The sequence below is a fragment of the Typopeltis vanoorti genome, chromosome 2, assembly GCF_054136105.1.
Source record: "Typopeltis vanoorti isolate ZY-2024b chromosome 2, IOZ_Tvanoo_1.0, whole genome shotgun sequence".
In the NCBI taxonomy this organism is placed as follows: Eukaryota; Metazoa; Arthropoda; class Arachnida; order Uropygi; family Thelyphonidae; genus Typopeltis; species Typopeltis vanoorti.
In genome coordinates, this window is record NC_143550.1 from 138,178,681 (window position 1) to 138,197,079 (window position 18,399).

Here is an 18,399-nt window from a genome sequence, read left to right on the forward strand (position 1 = left end):
CCAAAAAATCTAATCCACACACACACACACACACACACACACACTCTTACTAACCATGCACTTACACAACTTCCAGGGATGACCTTGAGTTCTCTTTCTCTCTCTCTCTATTCGCCATATATATATTGAAAAATTTGTGTCAGTTTTATAGAACTCCTTTAATAACTTATAAGTTTCTATCTAGTCTTCTCTTTTCCACATCAACTAAACTTTGCAACCCCCCCCCCCCCACACACATTCAACTATCCTCATAGGGAGCATTCCACAGATCTATTATCACCCTAGTCACTTGTCTCTGAATCCTCTCCACTACCTTCTGATCCCCAAGAAGCCCAGGTGACCAAATCTGTGCATAGTAGTTAAGATGCAGCTGAATCATAGCCTTATAAAGAGGAACAATAAAATCCTTTTCTTTACTATTTAGTGTGTATTTCAAAATACAAGTAATCCTTTGAACTTTTTTTGCCAACTTTTGCTGTATGCCCTATGAACTTCAACTCACTGTCCACCAATACTTCCAGGTCCCTAACTTCATCAGTCTCCTGCAATCCAGTATCAGCAATGTGATACACAGTATATGACCTTTTAAACTTGAAGTGCAGAACCTTACATTTTGCAACATTAAATTGATAATCATTATACTTTGCACACAATGTCAATTAATTTAAATTATCTGGCAGGATATCTACACCATCTTTATCAGTTATAGTGCATTCAGCAAACAGCCGAATATTGATCCTTAAATCTCCTATATTATTAATATACAAATTATAGAGTAGTGGCTCTAGTACAGAACCCTGAGGTACTCCACTATTTATTCACCCTCATTCTTCTAGATTCCACTCCACCATATACCACTCTCTGGTATCTGTCAGTGTCAGCCACCCTGTATCCATTCCACCAGCTTCGTACCATTTAATCCCCACCTGACTTATCCTCCTAATTCTAAGATATGCAGTCTTCTACTGCTTCCTTCAAACAATCCTTGACCATTTCCCATGAACAACTAAGATCCTTTCATTACAGTTTCTTATTCTGTGGTACTACTCCAAGCAGTTTCCCTGAGTTTTTCATAACTGCCAACTCAGTAATTTCACAAGTACCCTTTCTTAAATGAAAATTCTATTCTTTTAACCACCTCTCAGGTCAAGATGACATAATTGCTCTTTCTAGTTGGCAGTAATGTTGTCACCTTGGTTATAGACAATTTCACTGATGCAGTCACTAAATCCAGCACTTGCAAACTCCTGATACCTTCCCTCACATGCTGCCTGCAGTAATTATTTCTTAGTAGCTGCATAAATTCTATTGCTTTTGTGCACATGGATGAAAAAGAAATAGAATGGGGTAATCAGATCTATGACCCTGTAGTTGAAGTTCCCCATAATAATGTCCTCTGCTTATTGAGCTTATTTGCCAGTGTATACTAGCCACATCATCATTTGAGCTACCAACAATATATTTTGTCTTGTTGGCCTGTATTTCATACCAGACCTGACATGCAGTGCCCTCCAATTCTTTGACCTCCTTGTTAACTCCTACTTTGTGTGTGTGCATGCGTCTGTGTGTGTGTGTGTGTGTGTGTGTGTGTGTGTGTGTGTGTGTGTGTGTGTGTGTGTGTGTGTGTGTGTGTGTGTGTGCATGCGTGTGCGTGTTGCAGTTCTTCTGCTATCAATGAAAGGCATTGTATGAATATTGGTTAATTTGGGCTCCATATAATGGTTATTCAAATGCCAAAGCCAAATAATGAGAATAATAATAATGTCAAATATGTTGTCATCTGCTTCCAGAAATATCTGCAGGAGTGATAATAAATGTATAAGCTTTCACCAAGACTTGAATCTAGTTAATGTCCTTCTTTCTGTTAATGAACATTTTACTTCTATTTTCTACTAAAAAGTACTATCTCATAATGATAGTATGACTTTTAATTTGTGAATGTACAGAAATTATTTGTAACTTTAAATGTTGTTAATGTCCCATTGTTAAGAATCATATTTCATTTTGTTATTTTTACAAGTTACTGTTCCTAGTATTATAGTTTGAAACAAAATTTTGAACTGTTGATAATTTATTCAAGCAGCCAGCATATAAGTTTTTTTTTTTAAATGTTAAGCTAGGCATGAAATGTATTTATGGATTTCATGGATTAAAGTATCGATAGATTTGTAAATCTGTTGCTAACATCATTTAGTTTCACACCAAGGTATCTCATATATCATTTTTTTGTGGTCTGAGAACTTTATCTGGACTGATTTTGGCAGTATTTCATCATATAATTACATCGTATGAAATTATGGAATCTGTGAGGCTGTAGTAGATATTGAGTTTTTCTATTCTTGTAGTGGGTAGCCAACAATAACAAATCCAGTTTAGAGATTTTTATCACTATATATACGATGGGATACTTCAAATAAGCTAAACATAACATCAAATCTGATTGCTCAGGTATTTTATTTGCTGAACTATGATGATAGATTTTATGAATTGAATTCTATTTTGTTTATGTATTTCATGAAATATTAATATGAGAAAATGTATTTGATATCTACTTTTTAAGAATAGCACTTTTGAAGGATCTTGTAATGGGTACTTTAGACAAGCTTCATTCTTTTTATAGCATGTAGTAATTTCATTAGCCAAAGATGATTATGCATTTCATAATCTAAAACTTTGTAATTAACTTGTGCAGGGTCTCCAGGGACTTCAAGGATTTAAAGGTGAGCAAGGAATTCCAGGAATGGATGGTATGCCAGGTATTCCTGGTGAGAATGGAGAAAAGGGTGATAAAGGTGACCAGGTAAGTTAATTTTGCATCATCCACTAATTATTATTATTATTATTATTAACACCAGATCTCCATGGAGTACTTGAATTAATACTTTTTTTTTAGATTGGGGAGTAAGTTGCAATGAACAGTGAATACATGTAATCAATAAGTTCCTATTCTTTCTTTCAGAGAAAAAAAAAATTTTTTAAAGTGTTTGAATTTTAACCTGTGTTCTTCTTTTCTTATACTGTTTGCTAATATGACATTCATGATGTAGTGATATGATAGCTAAGTAGATCCAGGGATAAATAAATAGTTTATACTGTCTTATAAAATTAAAACTGATGATATCATCTTATATTAAAATATTAATCTAAATGGCCTATTATATTTTGGGTGTATGGAGTGAGTTTGAGGAATATTAGACTTGTATAAAAGAGATGGCCTACACTTGGATGGATTTGGTATCAGGAGTCTTGAAAAAGTAATAACTGGTATGAGACCTAACATAGAGAGTCAGCGAAACTAAATTATAATGGGAGGAATGGTGAGAATATGTGTGTAAGAGCGACAATTTATGTAACTGTGTTAATGACAGGAATGAGCCTCATCATGGAAATGATTACAAGGTTTTGTACCTATCAAATGTGTGCAAAGATGTCTGAATATATAAGGAACTAGAGAAGAACAGAGATCTGCAAGTTGTTCAACTGTATCATGAAGACTACAGACAAAAATATACAAAAGAACATGCAAGTAGTTTATTATGTCTGTACACATCAGAAAAAAGGGGTAGAGTTCGTTGCATTAGTCAATATGTTGGGACCTCAGATTGTAGGCATTAGTGAGACTTGATTATCAAAATCAGACATACTAACTGGTATTGAGTGTAAAGGGTACAGTATTTTAAGGAAGGATATACAGGATAGGAGAGGAGGAGGAGGAGTACTGCTAATGATATCAGATGACTTGAATCCAGTTAGTGTTGTGACCCATGATTGTAATACTAGTAACAGTTTTTCATGTGGCAGTAAGTTTGAAGACATCTGATGTCAGGTGGAATCTAACAGGATCAAATACTTTGGTCCAACTACTGTTTCAGTTCTTCTGATCCAAACACCTGCTCAGACTGAATAACAGAAATCATCCTCACAGGAATGGAGGCTTTCATCCCTTATTCCACTCAAAATTCTCAACCACCATCTAATCCTTGGTTCTTAAAAAAGTGTGCCAATGCTGTAAAAGAAAAACCTCTGCTTACCACAAATGGCTCAAGATCAAAATTCCAGCTGCCCACTCTGCCTATCCTGCAACTCGCAACCATTGTAAAAGAATCATCACCAAGCCCAAGTCAGACTTTGAAAGGGCCAAATGCTGCAAACTTGCCTCCTGCCCAAATGGCAGATGCTCCTTCTGGTCCCTTGCTAAGTCCATTGGACACACTTCTGTCCACCCAGATTTCCGCCACTCTCACATCCGGATGGTACTGTAGTTACCTCACCTAAAGCCAACTTACTGGCATCACTTTTCTCTTCAAATTCCTGCATTGACGACCTGGACAACGTTTCCTCCACACTACCAAAAATGGCTCCCTTCATGTCATCCATGGTTCTTCTGACAAACAAACAAAATCTGAAGAATCCTCAATAAGTTTGCTAGCCTGGTTGGCCGATGGTTAGCGTATCCGCTCTCCAGCCAAAAGGCTGTGGGTTCGAATCCCACTGTGAGCATGGATGTTTGTGCTTGTCTGTGGAAATACCAGTGGTGGTGGTGGTTGGCGATAGATTGCGTTGGTGTAGTTGTGATCAATTGGTTGAGTGGTTGAAACAGAGTTTGTAGAGCAGGTGCCCTCCCTCGATGAGTCTTTGGACTCCCTGGAGGTGTCAAATAATAATAATAATAATAACTTGAACACAAACAAGGCATCTGGTCCTGATGGTATCCCACCTGTTGTGTTAAAAAATTGTGTCCCAGAACCAACACCCATCCTGTATTGCCTCTTCAATCTATCTCCTATTCAACAGGCATTTATCCTACAATATGGAAGCATTGGCATCAGTGAGACCTGGTTGTCAGAAAATGATGTTACAGGGATAGAATGTAAATGGATATTGTATGTAGTTCATGGAAGATAAAGGAAATAGGACAAAAAGGATGGGTATTATTAATGATAACTCAAGAACTTCAACCAGCAAAAATAGAAGTTAAGGAAGATTGTATTGAGAGGGAAATTTCATTTGAGGCTGTGTGGTGTGTGGGTTCAGAAGAAGATATGGATGACATTGCACATAGCAAAATGGAAATGGAATTTATACAGTCACTTAAGGATAATTATCTGAAACAGCATGTACTGAGGGGACCAGGGGTTTGAGAGTGTTAGATCTGGTAATAGCATCAGAAGATCTATCTATAACTACAGTAGTAATGCTTCCTCCAATCAGGGAAAGTTACAATGCAGTCTTGGTCCTGGGAGGTTGCTCAACATATAGAATTTTTAGTCAAAAAAAACTACTCAAAACAACTACAAAATTGGCAATTATGACAAATTTAGGAGGCAACTTGGAGCAGTGTCATGGCATAAGAAGCTACGTGGAATGAATGTCATTAGTGCATGGGAAACGGTCAGGGATTGTTGGAGTGAGGCAGTATCAGACTGCATACCCAGGATCAAGGATAAACCAAATAGGCATAAAAGTGAATGAGTAGCAATATAAAGAAGGAGCTGCAAAAAAAGAAAGCATTGTTGAAGGAATATAAATAAAGAGTGATCAGCATGCTCATAAGCAATATAAAGCGCAAGCAAGAAGGGTAACAAGTATGGTAAGGAAGGCTAAATCATATTTTGAGAGAAAATTAACTAAGCAGGAAAAAATTAAATCCAAGAGAGTTTTTTTGCTGCATAGTGCTGATGGTAGGAAAGTGACAGAAGCAGAAGAAATAGTTGGGTTACTAAGTGATGACTTTGCAGTTACTGATGTGACAGAGACTGATGTGAGAATTGAAGTAGATGAATTGAAGGTACTTAGTATATTGAAAAATATCAAAATGAATACAGCAATGGGTCTGGACAGTATGCCAGCTCATGCTATGAGAATGTGCAAGTAACTGGTAGTGCTTCTGATGAAGTTGTTTAATCTAAGTGTCAGCCCTGACAAGGCTCCAAGGGATTGGAAAGAAAGTAAGATGGTTCCATTACATAAAAGTGGTCCAAGACAGAAGTAGCAAATTACAGACCAATTAGCATCTCTGGAGTAATGGTCAAAGTATTGGACTATCAATGGACTGTCCCTTAGAATCATGATGATAATTATTATGTGTTAAATGCAAATTCAAATCAAATTAGACTTTGTCAGGAGAGTTTCAACAGTAGTGCTTATTTAGATTAAAAATATATTAATTCTTGGATTATATTTTATCATTCTGGAAAGTGAGGTAATTCAATAAATTAGAGATAACAAGAAATTATATACTTGGTTTAATTCAAAAGTGGAATGAGGTAATTATTAATTATTTGAATTACCTCAAGTCATACTTGAGGTAATTCAAAAATGAAAAGTAATAAAGTTCCAATAATAGTAATTCTAAAATTCTTAAATTTAATTATTGTTATTTATATTTATAATATATAATTTTTAGGGAGAACCAGGAGCTTCAGGTATTGGAATTCCAGGCCCCCCTGGTCCACCAGGTCCTCCTGGCTTTTCAGTCAAACCATATGGATCAAATAGTGACTTATTTTCAGACTTGGAATATGGCAGTGGACTAGCTGGTGTAGGATTTCCTGGACCAAAAGTAATTTTAAACTATTATTTGTTTTTAAGAATAAGTCTGTTTTGAATCATTGCTTCTGGCACTATTAAAGGAAGCCCCACCTTATGGTTCATTGTAGTAGCTGTATGTTTAATTTTGTTTGGATAGTGGAAGCCATCTAAAGTATTATATACTTGTCACACAAGTGTATAACATTTTTTTAGAGGATTGTGCTTTTATATTATGCATCTGCTTAGTAAACCTAATACAGCATTCAGTTTTCTAAAAAGGAGTATAATACGCCAGAGGATTTGATTTGTTACCATCTTTTTTTACATACACTGCTACATTTCATACCCCCTCATTATACTCAGACTAGTACATAGTAGTAACTAATTATTATAAAAATGCACAATCTCAAGCGTTTCTAATAGCATTTATTAATTTTTTAATTTTGTATAATGGAGTTTTAATATTTAATCTGTACAAATTTGGTCCAGTTCAATCCAAACTCATATTATGTTGATAAAATAAACTTTAGTTAATGACTGCAAGTACCGTATAATCAAAATTTGCTCACCCATAAGAGAAAGCACTAATAAGTGTTATTTACTATTGCAGTACAGTCTCCAGTTGGAAAAATTAAATGGTGGGGAGTTGAATGCACACTGCCTGGTTCATATATGAGGGTTTGCTGAAAAGTTGTGATAATCACCATGAGGGAATTGAGGTAGAACCATATTCTAGGTGTTTATCAGAACTTTTCAGCTCCCTCTCATATGTATAGTGGTGGTGGTTGGGGAGATGATTTATTATTATTGACATCTAACCTCCATGGAGTCATAGACTCATTGTGGGAAGTACACACTATCACACACAAAGCTCATCCAACCATTTCTTAAACTGATTCAATGTGTCTACATTCACCACACACACTCAGGCAACGAATCTTCTCATAATCTTCTCCTCACTCGTCTGCTCACACCCTCCTAATACAGTTTCCATGGATGGCCTCTTATTCCACTCCCTCTTCCATTCTATGAAAAATGTCTTCCATGTTAACCTGATAATAACCCCTGACTAACTAATATGTCTGATTTATATCCCTTCTTTTATTCACAAGGATTCAATTTACATTTTTTCAACGTCTTCATACTCCATATTCCACACACTGACTACCTTTGTGAATCTTCTCTACACCCTTTCTAACATATCCTCGTTATCGTGAAAACCTGGTGAACAAATCTGTGCATAATAATCCATAAGAGGCCTGATCAAGGCCTTATGGAATCAACCTCTTTATTTCTCATCATCATCATCATCATCAAATTCCTGCCATGTACCCTCAAGGGGTGTACAGGATATGATGGTACTACATGAAAAAAATTACATCATTACTAACTTCCTATCTACAATTTTCCTCCAAATCAGTCTGTTACTTGTCAAGACTCCAACATTATCAGACGACCTTATATTTCTATTGTCTAAGGCACATTGTACCGTATCAATCCACCTATATCTTGGTCTTCCTCTGGGTCGTTTTGCTGCCAACCTGGCAGAGAACACTTGTTTTGCTAATCTTTCTTCGCCCATTCTGTTTAAGTGACCATACCACCTGAGATTAGCTCTGTTAATGCATTCCTGAATGCTGACAATGTCAAGTTCTTTCCTAATATCCTCGTTTTTAATATGATATTGCCATTGATGCCATCTGTTCACGCCTATAATCTTTCTCAGGACTCTCATATCTGCGGTCTCTAGTCTTTGGTCAAGTGTTTTACTTCTGACCCAACTCTCAGATCCATAAGTTAAAACTGGTTTGAACACTGTCTTGTATACAACTAACTTTAGTGTTCTGACTAATTTCTCTCTTATTCCATATGAATTTATTCAATTGACTTCCCACCATACCAGCTTTGCTGATTCTGTTGTCTATTTCTATATTTAATTTACCATCTTCACTAAAAATCGTGCCTAAGTAGCTGAAATGTTTTACTTGTTCCACAGGTTCTCCATTCACAACACAGTTGACATTTTCAATGATTCTGCCTATTTTCATTGTCTTTGTCTTTTTAATGCTGACCTTCATACTATATCTATTACAACAGTTATTCAATTTAATCAGAGAATCTTGCAGACTTGAAGCAGATTTATTTAGAAGTATAACATCATCTGCATAAAGCAAAGAGCTGACATTAACATCTCCAATTTTGATATCATGTTTAATACCACTTTCCTTCATAATGTGATCCATATAGATAATGAATAACAGAGAGGATAATGTACATTCTTGTCTGACACCAGATTTAACATTAAACCATCTTCCTGTACTTCCTTCAATTCTAACTGCTGACTTACAACTCAAATAACGACTAAGTATTGCTCGATATAATGCCCCATTGACACCATATAACTGTAAGGTATTGAATAGCTTCTCTCTTGGCACCTTGTCATATGCCTTTTCCAAATCGACAAAACTTAAATACAGATCTTTGTTATATTCCCATGCTTTCTCGACTATTTGTCGTAAAGTGAAGATCTGATCCTGACAGCCTCTATTTGGCCTGAATCCAGCTTGTTCTTCACCAAGCTTTTCTTCCACAATTCTTCTCATCCGTTTCTCAAGTATACTTGCATAGATCTTGCCAGGAACACTCAGTAGGGAAATACCTCTGTAATTCTCACATTCATTTTTATTTCCCTTTTTTATATATGGGTACTATGAGAGCTCTAATCCAATCATCGGGAATTCGTCCCTCTGTCCAGGCTTTCTGAACTATGTAGTGCAGCCACTGCAAGACTCTTATACCACCATACTTCAGCATTTCTGGTCGAATATCATCTACTCCTGCTGCCTTTCTACATTTCAAGCCTTTGATGGCTTTTTCTACTTCAAGTATGGATATGTATTCCTGACTGCATGCCTGGTCAGTGTTTTTTACCACTGTGCTGTCATCACTGCTTGTTTCATTTAGCAGTTTTTGAAAGTAATTACTCCATACTTCAAGGATATATTTTTCTCCAGTTTTCATGTCACCTTTATCATCTCTAACTCCTTTTACAGCACTCTTTCCTCCATTCTTAAGCTTCTTTAACAACCTCCAGAATATTTTGCCACCTTCTTGATATTTATTTTCTATATTCTTGCCAAAGTCCTCCCATGACTTTTGTTTAGCTAGTTTTACACAGTGTTCAGCTTTCTTATTTGTCTCTGTATTCTCTAAGAGCACAAGCTGACTTATTTGCCAGGAACTTTTGATATGCTTTCTTCTTTTCCTTCACTGCCTCTTTAACTTCCTGTGTCCACCACAGTTCTAATTTTTCTATCCTTGCAGACAACTTCACCACATACCTCTCTAGCTGAATCAATCAGGGCTTTCTTCAAGGCTTGCCACTGAATCTCCAAGGTTTGGTTTCTGTTCTCAAACTCTTTCATTTTTTCTTCAATAATCTTTGTATATTTTAGTCAACAGTTCACATCTGAGAGCTGCTGAACTTTTATTCGCTGTAAAACTTTCTTACATCTTATGCTTTTCAATATGAAATTCAATTTTATCCTGCTCCAAACTAAATAGTGATCACTTCCAATTTCAAATCCTCTGTACACTCTGGTGTCCTGCACCAGAGAGAAAACATCACTATCAACAATAACATAGTCAATGAGACTTTTCTTATTCCTTTCCTCTTCTCTCCATGTGAATTTGTGCACATTTTTATGTTGGAACATGGTGTTAGTAATAACCAGTCCATGTCCTGAGCAGAAATCCAACAGATATTTGCCATTATTATTAGCTTTGCGCTTTTCTCCAAATTTTCCCAAAATATTTCTGTATGTCTCACAATCATTTCCTACTCTGCAATTTAGATCCCTAACAAGGACCAACTTTTCCTTTTTCATTGTGTCAGTTGCTTTTTTTTAAAGCTTCAAAAAATTCCTCCACTTCTACCTTAGTAGAACCTTCTGTGGGACCATAGGCACAAATAAGTCTCATTGTCCAGTTCCCCATTCTCATATTTGCCCATATTACTCTACTTGAGACTGACTGCCATTCAAGAAGATTAGCCTCGTATTTTGTGTTGAATACTATGGCTACCCCTTCTTTTTCTTGATTGTCATTGCCTGAATATAACATTTTGTATTTATTGCTCAGAAAGATCTCACCAGTTGTTGTCTTTTTTTTTTGTTTCAGTCACCCCTATTATGTCGATCTGGTACTTATCTAATTCCTAGCTAGCTCCATTTCTTTACCATTCAGGCTTCTTATGTTGATAGTACCAATCTTTAACTCTGTGATGTTGAGTTTGGGGGTGTTTTCAGATTTGTTCCAGTAGCTGACTTTTTGCTGTTTGCCCTGGTTCCCTGGCGAAAACAATGGGGGCCTTGTTTAACCGGGCGACTTCCCAACCGGCATGAAATTTTGTCATGTTGTACCATCATTTTTTTGTTTTGGTTTAACCGATAAGAATACGATTTGGTCAGCTAAATCCCAAATTGACAGCCCATTCTCCTTCCTTCAGTATCCAAGTAGATACCCAACAGGGTGCACCACGAGAAGGTGAGGATTGTACATTAGGTCAGAAGCCCTGGTCTGTTCTCAGCATTCCTTTAAAGGCTATGTGGAAGTCTCCTCTCAGTTATACAGCTTTGACCCTTAAGCACCTCCTCTTTATTTCTGCATATCGGGATCTTTTGCATAATTGTCACTATCCAATGTGATGATTTCACAACTTGTGCAATGTGGCCCTGAATTTCAGGTCCTTGCCAACCACCACCTCCCAGATCGCTTATCTTTTCTACCTCCTTTAAAGTCTCCCCACCAAGTGTATACTTTGCATCTCATTGTCGCATACCAAACAGTGGCGGCCCATACATAAGCACTGCGACACTGCAGCACCCCTAATGAAAAAATGAACAAATTAAATTTTGTTTATGTTTATAAATAATAACAATGCTTTCAACATGATATAAATGCAGTACAACATGTTAAAGGTTACAGTTTATGTTTTGACATTGATTGAATAGTTAATAATTGGAATTGTTCGATTAATGCTTTAGATTACGAAACAAATGTGCTGCGATCTAACGCCGATATTTGTTTGCTCTTGTCATTGCACGTTATGTCATTCCCAACTGTAACTGCTCAAACGGCAGTGTCTTTTTAGAATGCTTACACGCCTTATTTCTGTGAGATATGAAACATTTATTATTGGCACGTGTTTCGTGGTGAATTATTTTTTTGTAAATCTTATTTTATTTTGTTAAAATAACATATGATTATTTATTTATTATAGATAAAGGTTCAATTATGACGAGTGTCACTGTTGAAAATATGAAAAGAATTATATTTTTTCAATTATTGTTACATGAAACAAATGCACTGTGATCTAATGACGATATTCGTTTGCACTTGTCATTGCTATCAATATGAAACTTTTATTATTGGTGTTTGTTCATGGTGAGGATGAAATATTTTTAATAAAGCAATTTTTAATATGTAAATTTATTTATTAATAAATTCGTTACTGATTAGGAAAAAAAAGTGGTTTTTTTTTTTTTTTTTTTTTTTTTTTTTTTTTTTTTTTTTTTTGTATATGCAGCACCCTCACTTAAATTTTCACTGGCTGCCACTGATACCAAATTTCAAAACCTTATACTTTGCAACATTGAACTGATAGTTCCACATATCTGCCCATTCCTGCAATCTATTCAAGTCCTCCTGTAAGGCCATAACATCTGCTTGACTTTGCATTGCTCTTCCCCATTTTGCATCATCTTAAACAGCTACATATCACGAGTTAAACCCATCGCAATAATAATATACAAATTGAACAACAATGGCCCCAATACAGACCCCTGTGGTACACCACTAGTGACCCTCCTCTTTCAGGATACTGCATCCCATATACAATTTTCTGATACCTATCTGACAGCCAGTCACCTATCCAATTCACTAGTCTGTAATTCAGTCTCATTTCTTTCAGTTTATTTAACAGCTTGTCATGTGGCAGTCTATCAAAAGCTTTTGCAAAATCTAAGTATACCACTGTATATGCATCTTCCTTGTCCAAGACATTTATCATTTTGTAGTAGTAGTACATTAGTAAAACATGACTTCCTTTAACAAACCCATGACAACCACAAAGAATACTGCTGTTATCATTCCATTTCTGTATCTTAGTCTCTCCATGCCTTAACCACAACTCCAGAGATACAGATTGGCCTATAATTTGTAGCCACAGCCTTATTAACACCTTTATGCAGTGGAAAAATTTTCCACTGCATAAAGAATTGAGAGAGGACTTGAAAAAATTACTGGAAGCAGCAAAAGAAAATAATGAGAGAGTTAAGATAGTGAGTCTGTTACTGTGGTATGACAGAGTAGAATTGAGAAGGAGGGCCATCATATCAAATGACTCGATGTGTAGGTTATGCAGGAGGAGGAGTGGTGTGGAGTTTGTGGATGTGTGCAGTGAGTGAGTTTGATGGGCGAAAGAAGGACTTATACAAGAAGAATGGTTTGCATCTGAATGAATTTGGTGTTCGGAGACTGGAAAAATTGTTGTTGAATGAAGTGAAAGTGGATGTGCAGAATCAGGGAAACTAGAGCTTTGTGTGTGTGGGGGGGGGGGGGGGCTGTTGAGTAGATATGTAGACATCAGTGAGACAGTTGGGTGTAAGAATGTGTATAATATGTCTGACTTGGTACCAATTGTAACAAACCAGAATGGGATAGTTAGTATAAGGTGTCAAGATAAGGGTGGGACTAGGGGGCTTTTGCACTTTATGTACACTAATGCCAGGAACATAAGGGACAAGCAGGAGAAATTTTTGGCCTTGGTTGGCTCATCCCAGCCAAAAGTTATTGGCATTAGAGACATGGCTAACAGAAGATGATATAATTAGTGGGATAGAATGTGAAGGGTATAGTGTGTTCAGGAAGGATAGAGATAAAATAATGGGGGGGGGGTATTATTGATGATAGCCAATGAACTGCAGCCAAAGAGAATAGAAGTTCAACTGTAGGACAGTGAAAATAACACATTTGAGGCTCTCTGGTCTGAGATTGAGGCCAGCAGAACAAAATATATAGTTGGGTGCTGCTATAGACTCAATGAGCAGAGGACAGATAATTATTATGGAGGATTTCAACTATGGTAACATTGATTGGAAGCAGGAAAGGACACATGGGAAGAAGGAAATAGATTTTATGAAGTTACTAAGGGATAATTACCTGAGATAGCATCTAATGGAATGTATTATGGGTTCGAGAGTGCTCAATCTAGTAATTGCATCTGAGAATTTGTCTATAAAGAATAAGACCACATTGTCACCAATTGGTGAGAGTGATCATATGGTCTTGACCTGGGAGGTGGCGAAATGTGGAATTTTCAGTTAAGATAGGGTATATGTGGAATTACCAGACTGGTAAGTATGACAAGCTTAGGAGATTGCTTGGATCAGTGCCATGGCATGTAAAACTGCAAGGGCTGGATATTGATAATGCATGGGAAGTGGTAAAGGAGTGTTTGAGGGAAGTAATAGCTGACTGCATACCTAGAGTCAGGAGAGTAAATCAGGTTGGAGTTAAATGGATGAATAACACCATTAAGCTGGAGCTGCAAAAAAAGAAACAATTGTGGAAGGAATTTAAGGAGAAAGGTGACCTGCAGCACACGAACAGTACAAGGCAAGGACCAGAAGGGGTAACTAGTGTAGTAAGAAAAGCAAAATCAGATTATGAAAGGAAGTTAGCAATGCAGGCTAAAGAGAATTTCAAAGAGTTCTTTCGATATGCTGCAAGTAAAAGAAAAAATGTATATGGCATTGCTATAGAATTGCTAAGTGAACACTTTGCAAGAGTATATCATCCAGGATATTGCAGGAATGAGAGAACCGATGGCTTACAGGAACTGAGGTGAATGAAATGGAGGTGAATAGCATATTACAGAACCTTAATGTGAATACATCTGTGAGATTGGATGGTATACCAGCTCAAGTCTTATGTGAAGCTGCAAAGGAATTGTCAGTGCCCTTGACCATATTATTTAATCTAAGTCTCAGCTCTGAGTTAGTCCCAAGGGGGTTTGAAAGAGGGACAAATGGTTCCATTGCATAAAGGAGGCGGCTTGAAGACTGCTGTTGCAAATTGCCAACTGATCAGCATATCAGGAGTTGCTGTCAAAGTATTGGAGAAGTTGGTCAAGAGCCAAATACAGGAATGGATAGATGGAAATGGGATACTGTGTGGGGGTAGCATGGTTTTGTGAAGGGGTAGATCATGCCTAGGTAATTTGCTCGCGTTTTATAATACAGTGATGGCTGAATTGGATAAGGGCAATGGGTTTACTGTGATACTGCTGGACTTTGCAAAGGCCTTTGACAGGACACCACATGGAATTCTAATCAGTAAACTGCAGCACATGGGGATGGATATAGGGTTAGTGATATGGATAGGAGAGTGGTTGATGGAGAGATATCAGAGAGTAGTTTATTCAGGAGTAGTGTCCAAAAGAAGGCCTGTGACTAGTGGTGTGTTCTTGGAACACTGCTATTTAATTTGTTCATTCATTAGTGATATAGGAAAGGATCTGAGATGAACTGTTCAGTTATTTGCCAATGATGCAAATTTGGGTAGAGCAATAGTTAATACACATGATGTCAAATTTTGCAGGTTGATTTGGATAGATTGGCAGACTGGACTAAGGAGAATGGATGTCAGTTTAATGTAGCAAAGTATAAGATAATGCATTTTGGGGTGAAAAAATTAGCAGCAGTATACCACATTGGTGGAACTGTATACTCCAGGAAATTGATGCAGCCAGAGATTTGGGAGTGTTGGTGGATAGGGAGTTGAAGTTTAGGGAGGGCACATAGCAAAAGTGGCTAAATCAGCTCATCAGATCACTTGATTACTGAAGAATACTTTAACGAGCAGAGACAAGCAGGTTACTGTTCCTCTGTATCGAGTCTTGATAAGACCCCTTCTTGACTACTGTGCGCAGATCTTGGTGCCAGGGTTTCTTGGTGATGGGGAGGAGGAGGCAGAGAGGATCCAGAAGCAAGTGACCAAGATGGTAGCTAGTCTATGGAATGAACCTTACAAGAGCAGGTTAAAGATTTGTGTGTTACAGAAACTGGTTGATAGGGATGATATGATTGAGACATTCAAATTACTGAGGGGTTTTTACAAGATTAATTCAAAGGAAATTTTTCAGAACAGGTGTGGTGGAAGTGGTGGTGGAAGAACTAGGGGCCATCTATGGAAACTGAGCAAGAGTATAGTTAGCAAGAGTGTTAGAACTAGGTTTTTTTACTTGGAGAGAGTGGTGAATGAGTGGAATAAGCTGCCAGAGTCTGTTGTGGGTGCCATTACTGTGAACGAATTCAAAGCAAAGTATGATAGATACTGTGCAAATGCGAAATAGTTCTTGACATGATGTTTAGGGCCTCCCTCGATGAGTATAAGGACTCCTTGGAGTTGCCCATAATAATAATAATAATGACAATAATTCTGTAGAACATTCCCTTAAGACTCTTGGTGGTGTGTCATCAAATCCTATTGCCTTATTGACATCAAGCTTATTTATTTCTTCATATACTTCCTGCTCACCAACAATTAAGCCATTCTCTCCTTTGTCCTCTACACTTGAGTTTTCATGATTTCCAGCAATTACCATTCTACCATTTTTATCTATTAACATCATCTTAACATAATCATTTTTCCTTCTACTTGCCACATATCTGAAACACTCTCCAATGTTTTTATTGGCCTGATTTGCTAATTTCTGCTCATACTGTAGCAATAATTAGATAATGTAGAGGATAACTCTACATTATCCTTTTCTTCCAAATTTCATGCTTAATCCCTTTATTCATTCATTTGACACCTACTTTATTCAGTCTTTTAACCCTTGGAACAAATTTGTGCATCGATGTTGTTAAACATCTTTTGGTCAGTTCACATGCAGCATTTATCTTCTACCCACTTAATATCTCATCCCATGCTATAGCTCCAAGCTGTTTCCTAAGATTTTCGTAATCAACAGCCTTGTAATTCCACATATATCCTTTCCTCACAGACGTCTTCATATGACTAATCATAATCCAGATGATCACTTCATGATACTCTCACCAACTGGAGGGAAGTATGAAACCCGACTCACAATCATATTCTCTGATGAAATGATCAGATCTAAAACTCTCGATCCTTGTGTTTCTGCCTCACTGATTGTGAATGTGTTTAAGATGGGGTATGAAAAGTATTGCAGTTGCTAATGATAGGATGTCTCAAGATGAAGTAGTTTTAAGGCTGTCTCATATCTTTGGTGTGATTTGATTCTTTTGCAGAAGATATGAGTTTAATTATGTTACTCATGTTTTGTTAGTAATTTTAATCAAAGCAGAACTGATATTGACTTATGCAAGCTAAAAAACAGCACAAAATTGCTTCAGGCATGTTTAAAACAATTTTATGGCTATAACTGGAAAATGTGAGGACTTATAGATATAAAAAATACAGTAAATGCTGTGGAAAAAAAATATGTTTGTTGCAGATGGCAACTTCCCATATCCTTAAGATGTATATTAAATCATACTTTTAGGCTAGGATGATGATATAGGAAAGCATCCCTCACAAGATTCTTTGAAGTGACATAAACATTTGAAGGAGCTGTGGCATAATAGGGTCTTGTGTTGTGTACTTTATCATGTGGTCATTAGTCAGGCATGGCTCACAAGTCTTCTTTCCATATTAGCAAAATTGAATGGCCGTCTGTTAATAATAATTTAAATTGTATGAAAAGGAAATTCTGTAAATTTCTAGAAGACACCATGAGTGAATCATGGCCTTTGTAAGGAAAGAAAGAAGCTAACTTTTGAAAAAAAAGAAGCAAGTAGAATAATTAAACTCTTTTAAAATATATCCAGTATTTTCTGAGACGTCTTTCAAATGAGAGATAATATGAGACCTTCTCTAATGCAGTTTGTCTGGGAATATAAAATTAACACCCTGTTGATTATGGACATATTGTAACCATTAAACGAAGTTCTGCATAATGTATTCAAATTCTTTAGCCATAAAGATTGTTTGTAGAGAGTTTACATTCACTCAATCAGCCAATTTATTTATTTTTATTTTTATTTTTATTTTTTTTAGTATTAGTATCAGTATTATTATTCAGGTGGTGGAGTCAAAAGACTCATCGTGGGAGGTCCTTTCTAAGAAACACAAGTCTATCAAGACTCATCGAGGGAGGTCCCTCCTAGGAAACACAATGTCTATCATACCACTCCTTAAATGCATTGACCGTTCTTGCTCTCACCACTCCATCAGGCAATGCATTCCATGGTTCAATTACCCTCCATGCAAAGAAACCACTCCTCACCCTATTTCTCACAGTTTCCTTTCGTAACTTTCAGGGATGGCCCCTTGTCATGACTCCTTCCCGCTGTTCAACTAAATGAAAGGACTCCCCAGTATCAACCCTGTAACCACCTCTCAACACTTTAAAAGTCTCAATCATATCACCTCTCCTTCTTCTTCTATCCACCAAACTCTGCAGTCCACACTCATTCAGCCGATCCTCATAACTAACATTGTACAGTCCTGACACAATCTTTGTTATCCGCCTTTGTACCCTTTACACAATTAATTTATCCCCTTCAAATCATGGGGAATAGATCTGAGAACAATAGTCTAAGTGTGGTCTGATCAGAGTCTTGTACAACGGAATGATAACCATTTTATCTCTGCAGATCAGTATCCTTCTCATTATTGCAGCAATCCTCCGCATTACCTTCACTAATTTGCAATATGTCCCCTAAATTTCAGGTTTCTATCAATCATCAACCCCTAATCTCTTGTCTCTCCTACTTACTC

General features: G+C 36.8%; 1 protein-coding gene across 1 annotated transcript in view; it reads left to right on the forward strand.

The window, feature by feature from the left end:
• Positions 1 to 18,399, forward strand: part of Mp (collagen XV/XVIII-type protein multiplexin) — a 339,834-nt gene that overhangs the window by 180,501 nt on the left and 140,934 nt on the right. Inside the window, exons 11-12 of the mRNA XM_090402408.1 lie at positions 2,693 to 2,800; positions 6,407 to 6,562. Of these exons, the coding sequence (XP_090258534.1) occupies positions 2,693 to 2,800; positions 6,407 to 6,562 (264 nt within the window). The remainder of the gene's footprint in view (positions 1 to 2,692; positions 2,801 to 6,406; positions 6,563 to 18,399) is intronic.